General features: G+C 39.4%; 1 protein-coding gene across 4 annotated transcripts; it reads left to right on the top strand.

Moving 5' to 3' along the window:
• Positions 1-246: 246 nt before the first annotated feature.
• nr2c2 (nuclear receptor subfamily 2, group C, member 2) lies at positions 247-15,096 on the top strand. Of its 4 annotated transcripts, none has more exons than XM_080897782.1 (14): positions 247-4,954; positions 5,220-5,293; positions 5,443-5,643; positions 5,733-5,838; positions 5,973-6,152; positions 6,627-6,807; positions 6,891-6,981; positions 7,157-7,302; positions 8,073-8,250; positions 8,750-8,871; positions 8,953-9,092; positions 9,552-9,689; positions 9,788-9,893; positions 11,836-15,096. In XM_080897782.1, exons 2-14 carry the CDS (start codon positions 5,228-5,230, stop codon positions 12,008-12,010), a joined length of 1,830 nt encoding a protein of 609 aa, XP_080753908.1. In that variant the 5' UTR covers positions 247-4,954; positions 5,220-5,227; the 3' UTR covers positions 12,011-15,096. The 4 variants fall into 4 exon arrangements, 3 of the variants coding, with proteins under 3 accessions (XP_080753908.1, XP_080753906.1, XP_080753907.1); XM_080897780.1 differs by having other exon boundaries at positions 5,201-5,293; XM_080897781.1 differs by having other exon boundaries at positions 248-4,954; positions 5,201-5,293; positions 6,627-6,783.
• The last annotated feature ends 1,241 nt before the right edge of the window (positions 15,097-16,337 follow it).

Below are 16,337 nucleotides of genomic sequence, written 5' to 3'. Positions count from 1 at the left end.
TGTAATCATTTATGCAATCACTTATTAAAGCCTTGAGTTTATTATTGCAGCTCTTTATGTGAAGAGCAGAAACGCACTATAGGAGAAACAGTGCGTCTATCCTCTTAAATACATCTGTTGTTAAACATTTTTTTTACTATGTAAATGTTTCAAACGTACCTTAACAACAAAGTCCAGACAGTCAGACATAATGACGTCAGTCCTGTCTGGCTCGCGCTAAGGGTGGGGGGGTGTTGGAGTCGCGCGGGTACGCGAGAGAGGAAGGAGGAAAAAAAACTCAACCATCATCAACTCGCTGGCGGAGCGGGGTCACGAACTATGACCTTTAACAGAAGAAAACCAAAACAAATATTTTATAAAATAGCAGAGCGCACTAAATCTGTGACCGCCAGTTCCCGGAGGTAAGTCTGAGTCCTGGACTGAAAACAGTAGAAAGCTGTGAGACATACAGGACCATAAAAGAGCGTAGCTAATTTCCCAACTAGCTAGCAAGCTAGCCGATGCGGAGCTCCCTTCCTGGCCGTCTCCGGCAGCTCGGAGTGCGGGCATGGACCGTGAAACATCGGTCTCAGTCCGTTTAGGCTGACATATTTTGGTGACAGCTAAATTAATTGTTAAATACGATGACACAGCTGTCGACTTGAACCAATCCCTGCGTGCTAGGATGACAGCCACAGTGGGGCACACAGCTGCAGTCGGCTCTCACTGCAGCCTACTTGCGTTCACTTGCAGTGAGCTAGCTGAGGGGGCTAACGCTGGAAAGCTGTAGCTGCAGCAGATGAACTCGACCCTTTTACCTTTGCCATCCCGGGGACGGGAGTGGATTGAAAGTACTACGATCATACATTTTATTCATCACAGATGCCATTTTTTTTGTATTCGCCACCAGAATATCTGTTCGGTGTCTGAAAACAAAATTGCTCGAACATATTTATCATAAGGATTCGTCTTCGATGTTACTGGCTGATTGCCAGATTCTCCATTTTGTTATGTGTTGTGATACGTTTGAGAAAAGAGGTAATGATGGACGTACTGTTAGACCAATCAGTAAACAATATGAAGCTACATAAGATTCCTGTATGGTTAGTGCAGCCACATAAATCATTTCCCCCCAAAGGCTGTCAGATTGTATTCTTATAAACAGTACAAGACCATATAAACAGAGAAGGACGGAAATCTTTCAAATGCCAGTAGATTAGAAAGAATTAAACTAATGAAAGGTGGATTTAGACACTTCCCCCAAGAATAAAGATGCTGCAAGGTGGTGATCACAGCTTTAAAAAAATCATTCTAATTTCTAGATCTTCTAGTGCAGCTTGACTTTTTCTTTCTTTCTTTCTTTTTTTAACATACTAGCAGTTATGTTACACTGACAGCGAATCTAGGGTAGTTCAAAGTGGTGCAAACAGCCACAAAAAGCAAACGCCAGAAAAATGTCATCATAGCCCTCAGTCACTTTATGAACAGTGTGTGTTTCAACATTTTGTGAGATTCAATTCATCTTGTATTTACTGTTACCTTCTGGCAGAAGTTTAAAGGATTTAAAAATTAATTTGTGCTCTGTTCAGTTAATGCTCGGAATATTAGTCTGTAGTGTGGAGTCATTGGGTTAGCGCAACATTAACAATTAATGTTGATGTGATGCTAAATTGTGACTTGTTGTGCTTTGTATGTTTGTGGTGGTCACAATAGCTATGCTGGGAACTGGGACTTGGAGTCCAGAACAAATTTCCTCTTCAGTGACAATAAAATATAAAGTAAAGCAAATTAGAAGTTTTAAAAATATTAAAAGCAGTGGGAGTTAGTCTCGACACCTTCATATTTACTATGTTTTTTAAGTCTTGACAGGATTTCATATTTGTCCATTTGGAGGACAGGTGTACAAAGTAAGAAATGATTGGTGCCTCTGTCGATGTCAGTGTGGTATTAGTATCTCCAAAAAGTGTTTCACCCACTGAAATTACTCTGGCACTGGACTGATGCAACTCAAGATTCATAGGTAGAAATAATTACATTAACCAATATAGGTGCAGCAGTATAGGAGGATTGACCATATCTGTGATAACATATAATATCTAACACTAACGCAGTGATGGTTCCAAACCCTCTTCAGTTAGCTTCACTTTGAGTGTGATTTTGGTTTTCAAAGGAAACAAAATAGACATTTAACAAAGGTAAAGGTGAGTTTAGCTGATAGCTTAAATATTTTATCTGGAATATTACATAAATACTGCATTGTCTTAGCAAGTTGTGTTGTGGTCTATAATAACATGTCAGCTATATTACCAAATTAAGTGAAATCCTCCTGCTGTGGTGGCTTACTCTCTGTTTGAGAATATCCAGAAGTGCTAAAGTATGGCTCTAAAGTCAGCGTAAAGTCACATGTAGAGGAACACACCAAGCTGTCGATCTTTGAACCATTGTATTGGACAGTTGCTCAGGTCTTATTAAGGATGGGGGAAAAAATTTATAGAGTAGTATTGTGTTATTTTGCAATGCAATCTTATATCAATACAGGGACACTAAATATGAACATAGTATTAAATAAATTAAAATACACTGTTAATACTATGAGCTATAGGGCTCATCTCATGCACCACCATCCCAAGATAACATTACCTGAGCAAACATTTATTTGACTAAAATAACCTTGAAAAAGGTACTTCCTAGTTCAGAGCAAGCCAAAGGCTCAGTCACACAAGTAAAAATAGGACAAGAATATCCTTGCAACTACAAAAAAAAAATTAAAAATGTATATCCATATATAATTATTTCCACATTCTGCAACCGATTGCAACTTGTGACTAAATGGTTGTCCAGACGTTTAGGGTTATTGCACGTTTACAAGCACTTTTAATCGCACGTTGCTTGGATGTCTTGCCTGATCAGAGATAACCTTTCTGCAAACAGTAATAGTCTGGACTTGGGCTGACTGTAATCACTCTGAAAAAGATTCTTGAAGGTTTGCAAGTAATTGCTGTCTAATTTTAAATGCAAACAGAATGCCAGCATGTTGCCATCAGTCTGAATGGGTCTGTCATTGTGCACAACTCATAGGGACTTGACTCATCTGGCTGCCAGCTGATTGTATTCTGGTTATTTATGTAGGCTGCAGGCTCCATGTAATGGCAACATTTATGCAGGTTTTAGGGACAGTGTTGGTATGCTTGACAATCTCATTTTGAAGCAAAAAAATAACTGAAGTGAGATAACTTTATCTTATTGGATAAAACAAATACAGACAAAGTTGACCATGAGGACATAATTTGCAATTTTAAAAATGTCACAATATACATTGTTGCAATATTCTCCATATGTTAAAAATCGCAATAAATTCTTCTTGTAATTGAAGTGAAATGTTTTGTTGAAGTTACCTAAAAAATAAGAATATTACTTTTAATAACTGTGTGATGATACGGCAGTCTATAGCTTAATATATAGGTAACAGGGCAGTAAACAGAAACTGTTTTGTCAATTTTATTTTAGTTTGAAGACTGATTGCATTTGTTATTATATAGTATAAAAAGAGAGAAGCTTATCTTTTGTTTAATTTTTAATGATTTTAAAAGTTGGGTTGCAAAGGCATTGCTGCAGCACAGATTTAGTATTTCAAAGTGGCGTAATATTTTAATGTTTATACCACCCATTCATAAGAACACATGAGTGAGACACTGGTGTGCTTCAGTAGCCAAATCGCACCATACAAAATCATCCAATGTCTTGCTGCATCTTCTGTGACCATTATGTGAGTCAGTAATGTCAGCCTGCTCTTCTGGGGTAGTCGGTATTTTTATTAGTTATTTAATTCTTTTCTTTGACATCCTTCCAAACAGACCTCACTAAGATAAGATAAGATAGAACTTTATTAATCCCTCGGGTGGGTTCCTCTGGGAAATTCGACTTCCAAAAAGCACAGCAACGACTGAAGTTACAGTTACAGAATTGTTATATATATATATATATATATATACACACACACACACACACACATATATATAAATACAGAGACAAATATAAATAAAATATACAAAGGGGATAAATAGAATAAATAGGAATAAAAAATAAAAATACAAGTGAATTGCACATTTCAAGTATTGAGTCTATTGCACTGTTGACTATTTACAAAAAGTATTGCACAAGGTATTGTACAGTGAGGTGAAGAGGCACTACAGCTTAGTTGTTCCCCCCTCCTTTGTCCTCCTGTTTCCCCTCCCTCTCCCCTCCAGAGAGGAGTTAAACAGTTTGATGGCGTGTGGGACAAAGGAGTTTTTAAGTCTGTTAGTTCTTGTCTTGGGGAGAAGCAACCTGTCACTGAACAGACTCTTCTGATTGTTTATGGCCGTGTGCAGAGGATGCCCAGCATTGTTCATAATGTCCATCAGTTTCTTTAATGTCCTTTTCTCTGCCACTGTCACCAGAGTGTCCAGCTTCATGCCGACCACAGAGCTAGCCTTCCCGATCAGTTTCTCCAGCCTGGATGAGTCCCTCTTTGCTGTGCTGCTCCCCCAGCACACCACAGCATAGAAAAGTACTCCAGCAACCACCGACTGGTAAAACATCCTCAGGAGCTTCCTGCAGATGTTAAAAGACCTCAGCCTCCTGAGGAAGTACAGTCGGCTTTGGGCTTTTTTATACAGGTGCTCTGTGTTGCATGACCAGTCCAGTTTATTGTCCACCCACAGCCCGAGGTACTTGTACTTGTTGACCACCTCCACCTCCTCCCCCTCTATCTGAACCGGCAGTGGACCTTCTCTGGACCTCCCGAAGTCCACAACCAGTTCCTTAGTCTTTGAGGTGTTGAGTTGCAGGTGGTTTGTGTGACTCCATGCGACAAAGTTCCTCACCAGACTTCTGTACTCCTGTAATGACTAATGACTAATGACTTTACTTCATCATGACGTCCAACCTGAATCTGCTTTCCCAGCAGAAAGTGGATTCTGAGCATGAGGCAGAGGTGAGTGGTCTGAAGTTGTTGCTTCATCCAACCAATATGAATTTTTTTTTCTTTTTTGATGGTTTTACTCACTTTGGTCTTGTGGTTACCTTTAAGATATAATTCACCATTTGCTGTCTTCTTTCACTTACAATAAAAGTGTATAACATTTTGTAGCAAAACATTTCAACGCTGCATATTCAAATGAAATGTATTTGTGTTGCAGACTTATTAATTAAGATTATTTTTATACATTTAACCAATTAGGTGTCATCCTCTCCATCAGACTCAGTGATGAGTGAGTCTCCGCAGCGCTTTCAGGTCATCTCGACTGAGCCCTCTACACCACAGCGAATTCAGGTAACATCTTAAACTTGAATGTGTTACAACCTGTTGACATTGTCCCCTTTCGCAGGGGCGCTGAACATGTTGGTGTTAAAATATTTTTCTTGGATCTTCCACACTTTCCCTGTTGTTCTGTCTTCCTCTTTCATCTCTTATCCCCCCAGATTGTAACCGACCAGCAGACCGGTCAGAAGATCCAGATAGTGACAGCAATGAACCCATCCAGTGCCCCCAAGCAACAGTTCATTCTGACTACAGCTGACAGCTCAGTGGCAGGAAAGGTCATCCTGGCCTCACCAGACAGTCACAACGCCAAACAGCTCATCTTCACTGCTGCAGACAGCCTCATGCCAGGAAGAATACAGGTACATTTCCCTCTTAATACTGTCACATAGGGCATATGTGACAACACTACTGCCAATAACTTGTTCTTATTTGAATGCTTTTTTTCTAGATTGTTACAGATCCAGTGTCAATGGAACGGTTGTTAGGACAGTCAGGAGATTTGAGCCGACCACAGCCGGTGGAGTACTGTGTGGTGTGCGGAGACAAGGCTTCAGGTACTTCAGCCACTTAACATGAGTATACTTCGGATCTTTTCCATATACTTTGGTATCCAGCTGTGTGTTCAGCTTCATATTGTCAGTAGACTCAACCACGGGTACAAAATAAGAACTTTTTTGTCTGTGTACAGGACGTCACTATGGTGCCGTCAGTTGCGAAGGATGTAAGGGCTTTTTTAAGCGGAGTGTGAGGAAGAATCTGACTTACAGCTGCCGCAGTAAGCAGGACTGCGTCATCAACAAACACCACCGCAATCGCTGCCAATTCTGTCGGTTGAGAAAATGCCTTAAGATGGGGATGAAGACTGAGTGTGAGTGTGCATCCAATTCCAGGACACAGTGCAAAAAATACACCCAGAAACAAGTCAAGTATTGTCCCTGAGAAGGTAGTTTCAGTTTCCTTGAGAAATAAGTGAGATATGGCCCGAAAAAGTCTTCTATCTTTTTCCTGACCTGACATGTATAAAATACAGACTGGTGTGACACTGGATACTGCTGCAGGAGGTTGTTTAGGAAACATTGTCCCTACAGCTACTCAACAAGGGTTATTTTTAGTAAAAATATAGGTTCAGCTCTTTCTTTACCATCAATTTGTCAGGAAGTCCAACTGAGAACTATTCTGATCAGTTAAACCAGAAGTACCTCATATCTGCAGTATTCTGAGAGACACTAAATATCATTAGCATTGTTCTCAGTGCATGATTGTAGAAACGCACAATGTTCTTTGCTTTTACTTGTAGGCATGAGGAAAATATTAACACATTCTGACTCCTGTAAATATTCAGCTGTCCAGAGTGAGAGGAAACCCATCGACATTGTGCCCAGAGAGAGGCATGCCAACTGCGCGGCCTCCACCCAAAAGATCTACATTCGTAAGGACCTAAACAGTCCACTCATCGCCACACCTACGTTTATCTCCGATACAGAGACAGATGGATCCAGGTCAGACCTGCAGACAAACATTGGGTCTGAGCTGTTAAATTTGCACCATCTTTAAGTTTCCAACGATTTTGTAAAGTTGTTTTGATGGTTCTTTGTACCACATGTAGGTCCAGCTTGCTGGACCAGGGGATGCTGGTTAACATCCAGCAGCCAGTGATCCAGAGTGATGGAACTTTGGTGCTGGCAACTGATTCAAAGGTACATCTAATCATTAAAGAGACTGTGTAACAGTAAACAAAACATCTGCCTTTTGTAAGTCGTGTAAAGAGGTTGGAGCATAAAATCTGTGCTAGGCTGTAATGTATGTACAGTGGGTGCTGGTTATGTTGCCTATATGATGGGATATAATCTGCATTGAGTCACTTGTCTTTAGATGGATTGTGGGCAGGGAGACTTGGGGACGCTAGCCAACGTTGTGACATCACTGGCCAACCTAAGTGACTCACTAAAAGAAAACCTAAACAATGGTGATACCTCAGACAGCCAACATGAAGAGCAGTCTGCAAGCGAGATAACACGGTCAGTCAGCAACACCCAGAGAGGAGTCTTGCCTTTGCTTGTTCAGATTTGGGTTCAGGTGGCTTATCGTTAGTGTTCTCTTCAAATTTACTTTGTTTGTCTCTGCAGAAGTAAACCAGTTCTCTATTTGCATTTGTTTAATACCGCATTGGTAATTTTGTGAGTTATGCGTTGTGGGTTCTAATATCTGCATTATTTTTTAACACTGATAAAACCTGTGTTGTAGACTGTAGATAATATCTCATTGATGACTTTGCATTGTTTTTGTTCTTATTTGAATGAACATAGTAACTGGATCAAAGGAGCTTGCAAAGAAAAGCGTCGGGACTTCTTTAAGTTGCTTGAAGACGTTTCACCTCTCATCCGAGAATCTTCTTCAGTTCTAAGGTCAAATGGTGGAGAGTCCCAGATTTAAACCCAGTGGGAGTATCCCCCCAAGAGGGACCTTAGAACCTTAGAACTGAAGAAGCTTCTCGGATGAGAGGTGAAATGTCTTCAAGCAACTTAAAGAAGTCCAGACGCTTTTCTTTGCAAGCTCCTTTGACTACGATGACCTGGATGACTGAGAACCTTCACAGACATAGTAACTGGATAATTGTGTGTATAAGAAAACAGTGTTAAAAACAGCATTTAGGTAATAAAAGTGGTGCTAAGGAGTTAACGCATGTATGTGTGCAATAAGAACACATTTATACTTTTGTGACTTATATGTTTCTTGTTAATGAAATTAATGAAAGGTCATTTTATGTGTGCTTGTGTGTTGCACACAGTGCCTTTGACACCCTGGCCAAAGTCTTCAACCCACCTGAAGTTGGGGTCGAAGACAATCTGGCTGATAAGTCACAATGTGTCAGTGGAACAACGATCCAGCTGATTGGTCGAGACCAGGAGACCCCTATTATAGAGGTGGAAGGACCACTGCTCACAGACAGCCATGTCAGCTTTAAGGTGAATAGAGTTCACATGTAATGGGAAGAACAATATGCACAATTTTTGGAGATGATTGACTGCTGAGGGATACCGATTGGCATCCACAGAAGGGTGGGTGGTACTCAGAGGTTATTCACCAGAATACAAGACCATTCATCTGTCTATGCAGTTTTAAATTACCAAAGTATGGATGCGTGGTCAATAATAAACAGCAAAACCCTGTTAAGTGGTTTGTTATCACCTGCAGTTGAAACACTTATTTTAAGTTTCTTTTTAGTTGGTGTTTATTTGATTTTTGTCCTTGCAAAGATACTGGCAGGAAACACGAGGAACAGTGAAAAATATGACATGTAACAAGCAGATCCCCTGCTGGACATTTTGTGCAATGTGCATTAACTTGAGCGACTCATTTAACACTTGTTTTGTGTTTCCTTTGTGTTACCATTCTCCTGTCAGCAGTAAGGTTTTTGTACTTGATGTCCTTTTCAGCTGTGTTGTGTTTGTATCTTTCCTCTAGCTGACCATGCCCAGCCCCATGCCCGAGTATCTGAATGTACACTACATCTGTGAATCTGCATCTAGACTTCTCTTCCTCTCCATGCACTGGGCACGCTCAATCCCAGCCTTCTCAGCTCTCGGGTGAGAGAGTTTTCACACAAGCTGTTGTCTTTGCAAACACTACCAGATGATTGTTAATCAATATTTTCCCTCTCTTCTCAGTCAGGAGGCAAACACAAGTTTGGTGCGAGCCTGTTGGAACGAGCTGTTCACTCTGGGTCTTGCTCAGTGCGCTCATGTGATGAACCTGTCGACCATCCTTGCCGCCATCATCAACCACCTTCAAAGCAGCATCCAGGATGGTATGGACCACAGACCTCGCCATCTTTCACAGTAGGACACACACGCATATAAACAGGAGTAAAGAAATGTGATTTTTCTTTTTTTTTCCTTTCTTTTTTGTTATTAACAAACATAGGCCTTAAGCATAGAAGACAACTTTATTACTTACATGTGATGAAATCAGAACAGGCTCATATTGTTGCTGTTTTTATTTAGATTGTAACAAAACTTTGAAATGTAATTGCATAAATAAAAATCCCCCCTGCATTTTGGCTTAATGAAGCCAACTACATTGCAAACAAGTGACGACACTTGCCACTAACACTGACTAAGAATTGCGTCGTTTTTCAGTGACGACATGCTTTTTGTTGTTTCTCTAAGTAACTTTTCTCGGACCATTAAGATGGAAAAGAATTAAAGAAAATAAGAGACTTAAACCATGAATATTTATACAAAATGGAAACTTTCTTCTGTCTCAGACAAACTGTCAGGGGAAAGGGTGAAACAGGTGATGGAGCATATCTGGAAGTTCCAGGAGTTCTGTAACAGCATGACAAGGCTGGAGACCGACAGCTATGAATACGCCTACCTGAAGGCTATAGTGTTGTTCAGCCCAGGTGAGTCTGATTTTCTGTGTCAGAAATAATAATGGACAGTCTAGCTGTTATCAGTCAAATTATTTTGGAGAACAACTGTTGTGTGTTTGACTCATCAGATCACCCAGGTGTGGACAGCAGTGGGCAGATTGAGAAGTTCCAGGAGAAAGCTCTGATGGAGCTACAGGACTATGTGCAGAAAACATATCCAGATGACACCTACAGGTACATTCATACCTCCTGTCCTACTCTCATCCACATTCAAAGCAAAGTGACAAAAAATGTTATACAAAGTGATACCCTAACTTAATACCCAGCACTAAGATGGAAAAATAACTGATACTATGCCACTCTTATTTTATTGCCGTAAGTTAATTGTGAGTTTGGTTGAGTCTTTTTTGGTTTTTACAACTTCTCTCCAGCATATACCTGTTTCATTCTGTGGGACACGTCGCTGTCTGCCAGGCTTTAAGCTTTTATTTTCACTGTGGCTTTCTGAGGCTGTGAATTCACCAACCTGTTATCTGCACTATTCTCGAGTAGGCACAGTAAAACATCTCAGACTCTGCAGAAGGGAGCTGTATTAAGACTGATAAACATCCAAGCTGACTGCATCTGACGTTTACATTCTTTTCTCTGCAGAGTAAAAACAGGTCATGTCTATAGGGTGCAGGTCTGCAGTGCATGTCTGAAAAAGCTTTTGGCTGATGTTGTCTGCTGTTCAGTTGTCATTTAATCTGACTGTTAACATTTTATTTGATGTCCAGTGCTGATAAATTTTTGTATCCCAAATTTGTATCCTAGTTACAACCATCAGCCACCAGATGGAGCATCATTGTACAAAAATGCCATATCAAAAGGATGAGATTGTGGATACAAGCAGCAGAAATGAGCTTTCTTTGAAAGGTGGCTGACCTCTCCTTAAAGAAAGGGTTGTTCTCAGCTAGCTGAGTTGCTTCTTGGATGAGGTGTTATGAGGATGTTCTAACAGGAGGACAGGGATATTCTCTTGGCATTACCCAGAAAGAGCTGGAGGAGGTAGCTGGGGAGAGAGTCTGGACTTCTCTGCCTCTCTTTCCCCAAGATTTTTATGATAGCTGTGTGAAGCACCACACCTTTAGACAGTGTTTACTATAATAATCAGAGTTTGAATCTAAATAAGTCGTACCCAGGCTGTATGATGCAGTGAATTTTGAGCGACAAGCCAATGGTTTGATTAGCAGCATATCATGGTGAGCAGAGGAATATGTGTTGTTGGTTTCATCCAGCTGTACAGGATACAAGTGCCTATATCGTGAATTGGTATGTGAGGAATGCTCTTACCATCTTATTGCAGATAACAAAGTGAAAACAGCGATAGTAGTTGTGTTGGGGTGGGGTGGGCAAAAGAGGACCATCGGTGTACCACTACCCACCCTTCATAATGCACAATGTGGATTCCAAAGACAAAAAAGTCTGTAACACCCAGGGAGAAACGAGCACACACCCCAGGAGTGTATTTGTCATTTCTGGCTTGAAGAGATGTTTTTTAATTTGTTCTTTAATGATCATTATTAATGAACATGCAAGTGGATATGAGCAGAACAGCTAAAACAGTATTAAGTTAATACATGCTGGGTCTTTACTGTTTTTACCTCAGAGCTGTACTTCTCTACTCTTCACTGTGCCTTTGCCACACACAGTGGAGTCTTTTACCAACAAATGAGGTTTGCTGGAAGGTGTTGGTTTGGTTCACCAGGCCGAGCCACTCCACACACACACACACACACACACACACACACACACACACACACACACACACACACACACACACACACACACACACCTTAATTTGAAAGTGTGTAGACGTCCAGACATGCACTTTCAATTATATATGTAAATGCAACATTATATTATAGCAAGGCAGATTCATTGTATCATGACTCTTATAATAATGATCACATTGATTTAATGCATCACTGGGGAAATAATCTAAAAATTGGCCTTGATTGGTTCACTTTGGCCAAGGTCGATCGCTGACGTCATCGTCCATTGGCACAAACCTGAACTCCTGTGTCCTTTTCTTTTCTGTGGATGTCTGGCAGAGGGCCTTCATTCCATTTCAGGTAAAACCGTGTTTGCATGCTGTGATGTGTTGTGTAAATTACATCTTTATTCCATTCCTCAGGCTGACACGTATTCTGACTCGTCTGCCTGCACTGCGCCTCATGAACTCAAGCATCACAGAGGAGCTCTTCTTCACCGGCTTAATAGGAAATGTTTCTATTGACAGCATAATTCCTTACATCCTCAAGATGGAGACGGCTGAGTATAACAGCCAGGACTCTGACTCTACAGAATGACACGCCATCACTCCAAGCACCCTAACTCTCAGAGTTTGAAGTATTTAGTGAGTCTCCTCTTCAGGTACACACTTTCTCTTGTAAGGATTGTATTTTTGAACTGCAGTACTAAATCCTGCAGCAAGCCCTTGCTTTCAATGATGCATAGTGCAAAGTCATTCAGGTAGATTGAGATGGAATGGCACTGGACAGCCTGGATGGCTGAGGATGTTTCCTGAAGCTGATGCAGTCAGTCCTGTTGAACTAAATAACAGAATCTTCAGCATCTACAGCTATGCTCTTTAATGTCTTTATAGCACTTGACCTAACCCTTTCAAATTGCATTACATTTGTCTAGGTTTGCATAACTTACAGAAAGTCCAGAATCTAAAAGTAACATTAAAAGAAATCCTGCATGTGAAAAAGATCTTTAAAAACCTCTTTAGAGTGGAGGACATCTGATTACTTTAAAGCTGGGAAGTTTTTTTGAACATCAGCGCAGTAAAATTGGCATGTTTCTGATACAGGCCATTAAAAAGAATTGAGTTTTCAATATGTATGGAAAAGAGCTTTTCTTGTTAATTTTGACACAACTGAAATTAAAATGTTGTTCAATTAGTTAAATCTGAATTATAGTTAGAGAAACTCAGTCAGGTATATAAAGGTACAAACTCTCAGTTATGTTCTCCATTAGTAAGTATTCATAGCATGTCATAGTATTGATCAAGCTCATAGCGCATAATCAGCTCAGTGCATCACCTCTCTTTTAGTTTTGCTTTTACAATAACAAAAGTTTCATAAGTCAAGTTAGCCATTTAAATTGAGGAGCGTATGTTGTTTCTTATACTGAACGATAGGGCTGCCACGATTAGTCGACTAGTCACGATTACGTCGACTATCAAAATCGTCGACGACTGATTTAATAGTCGACGCGTCGTTTGAAGCTTTGTAAGATCCCAAAAGACGCAGGAATAAGTGGCAGGATTTAAGAGTGTAATAACGGACTGAAACAGAAGATGGCGGCACTGCATGTACAAGGATGCCAGCTGCTGTTAAACCCTGAAGAAGAAGAAGCTGCGTCCCAGAGTTCATAGCGTGGCCCAGCTCAGTTTTCAACAATGGCGGCAGCTAGTTAGTTTTAGTATTACTCTTATTATTCTTTCTGGGTCACAAAATAAACGTTTAAGATATTCTCAGGCGAGAATGTAGCTGTGTAAACCTCAAATATCTGCTCAGTTTATCAAGACATATTTTCAAAAGCGCTCCGACGTTTTCGGAGACGTCTCTTACCCACCAGCTCAATAGCTAACGGGTTCAAGGCTCACTAGAGCCCGTGAGAACACCGGACTCCCGGCAAATCGTTTTCAAACCCACCGCCGTCTTTCGCTACTCAGGTTAAACATGATATATGAGTCACTTAGATAACTTAAAAATGTTATTGTTTGGCTTTTTTTTAGTATTTTACTTGTTCCTGAATGAATCGGTTTGGCTGAGATTAAAGTTACAGTTTTTACACAGCTGAATAAACCTCAAGCAGACAACTGATTATCAGAAGTGTGAGATGCTCGAGAATATACTCCAGTGTCCTGTTATATTTTAGATAGCAAGGAGCAGACGGCTGAGTTTATTAAACTTCACCGAAACAATCTGCAAATTTCATTAAAATTTAATAAATTTTAATCTTGCCTTTATTTTTAGCTAGCACATACCTTAAACACTTAAGCTAATGATAGTTATATTAAGAGCAGATGCATGCTGGTGCAATAAGCTGTATGTTTTATGTCCAATGAATGCATGATCTGATTAGTTGACTAATCGCAAAAATAATCGGTGACTAGTCGACTATTAAAATAATCGTTTGTGGCAGCCCTACTGAACGACATCTCAGAGGTTTTTTATGTGCTTGTGTTTCTATGTGGTACAATTATTTTTAGGTTATTATGAGTATGTTCCTCATATAATCCGTGCAATCACCTCATCAATTTTCCCTTTTATGACAATCAATTACATATTGTTTCCTTCTGTCCTGTCAGTGTCATAACTATTCTTCTCTATCTTCATTTTTTACAGTATTTATCATCAGCTAAATATTTCTTTTAAGGAATTAGATTACCTTAAATGTTTGGGTTTAAAAATCCGACTTATGTGTAGCTATGCTACTGTTTTTTATTTTTGCATTTGTATTCTCGTGCACATCAATCAGCTTTTGTGGTGTTTCATTGCACTCATGCTGACTAAAACTTTGTGTTTTGTATGTTTTCCAAAAACTTTAACTTGTTGTAAACAAATTTGCTCGTTGCATACTAAGTGTACTTAAAGTACTTTTGGGCAGGTTTCCCTGATTTAAAAGAAAAAAATGGAGAAAAAAAAAAGATTTTCTAGGAATCCAATCCCGAGTGCATTGATGTCTTGGAGACTAAGTAGGAGATATGCATTGGCTTACCTTCTTATATTATGGTTCTGTATAGGCATCCACAGCACCATGAATGATAATGGGTGTATAAATAGGTCAGCTATGATTATGTCTCTGTGAAGTACATGTCAGATGTAATATTTGGGTTTAAAACCCATATGGACTGTTCGTAAAGGCACTGGTGAGAAAAGACCTTCGTACATGTAATTTCATTAAAATGAGTGCATGTTGTTTTGAAGCAGGGTTTTTTTAATCTTGTCGCTGTCTGCCCTAAAAAGGAGCAGTGTTATAATTTTTCTAGAGCATTGCAATGCATGCAAAAGTTGCTTAAGCGCATTTTATTAAATGCTGTATGGAAAGTGTGGATTTAAATGTTGTGGCTTTAAAATATTTACCATGAGCAGCTCCCACATTACAGGATAATAGAGTTTTTCCAGAGTATCTTATGGTTAAGATTTTATACTGTGTAAAAGTACTGTTTTTTTCCTTATGTAAAATGTCTGTGTTCAAACATTGAGATTGAGAAAATCAGAAAATCATTCATGTTTTGCTCGAGTTGGTCACAGTCCTACCTTTCTACCTCACGCTGATAAAGATATAAAAGAAATGTGTTAATGACTGAGTCCCGCATCAGAATTCCAGTCTCTGAAGCTACGCATTTTAAACAAAATAAACAGTTATTCATGAAATAAAACACGACTGAAGTTATTTGTGATGAAGATGGATGATAGAACTGGAAAAGCTGAAGTCTGTATGAACATATCAGTTTTTTTTTCTGTTCCGTTGAATAGAAGTTAGGCTTTAGTAACAATACAGGCAGGAACCATAGCATTCTCCTTATTACTTTGATCACTTTTAAATACAGATGTTTCCCCATAAAAATAAAGCCATCAAATAACGAGTGAAAAAAGCATTAATAATGCAGAAACCTGCTTAATGGGTCTGCTTGAATATTTTATTCTACAGTTTACTGAACAACAGCAAACTAAACCCCAAAAAGACACAAAAAACAGAAATTCTGTTTCCAAAAAAAGAGAAAAGCTTTAAAGTATTTATCTGAATTGAAGATGATCTTTTATCTTTTATTATCTTTTAAACTGTATATATTTCTCCCGTGTGTATTTACTCTTAGTTTTTAACAACTGCACAGAGACACCTTTTTCATAGCTTCAATGATTATTGCAAAACTTTACACACAAAATATTTAAGCTGCATTCACAGAACCACGCAGTGTTGTCAAATCAACACACAATCAGGCGAAATTACTCCACTAAGCTCGTATTGCTGACTGCTTCAAAGGAAAAAAAAATTAAAGACAAGTCTTTCCAAAGTCATTCTACAAAAGATGAAAAAATATGAAGTTAAAATAGAGATGAACTAATTTTCATGTTCAAGAAACCAGTTTGAGATGATCTGAGCGTTGCAACGTGGTGTGTTGCTGGAAGCAGCACTCAGGAGATGGATACACTGTTGACATACAGTAAAGTAATGGACATGGTCATCAACAACACTCAGGTAGGTTGTGGTGTATAAACACTGAGTTGGTACTTTAATGTGCTCAAAGTGTGACAAAAATATCCCCCACACCATTACACTAGAATTAACCTGAGCAGCTAATACAAGGCAGGATGGATGGTTTCATGCTGCTTATGCCATATTATAACTCTACCACCCAAATATCACAGCAGAAATTAAGATTTATAAAACCAGACAAGTTTTTTTTTCTAACCATCTATTGCCTAGTTTTTGAAGCTGTAGCCTCAGTTTCCTGTTCTTAGCTGACATTAACTGGCCCTTACGGGTTCCATACCATCATACCAGAAGCAATGAGTGTGAATAATTTAAAGTTATTGTGTTGACTTTTGTTGTAACTTCTGCTTCCAGTAGTTAGTCTTACAACAAATGAACTGTTGTGTAGACTGTGTTTTAAGGTTA

The sequence above is a fragment of the Rhamphochromis sp. 'chilingali' genome (genome assembly GCF_963969265.1).
Source record: "Rhamphochromis sp. 'chilingali' genome assembly, chromosome: 12".
NCBI lineage: Eukaryota > Metazoa > Chordata > Actinopteri > Cichliformes > Cichlidae > Rhamphochromis > Rhamphochromis sp. 'chilingali'.
This window is presented reverse-complemented; position numbering and strand designations above follow the sequence as displayed.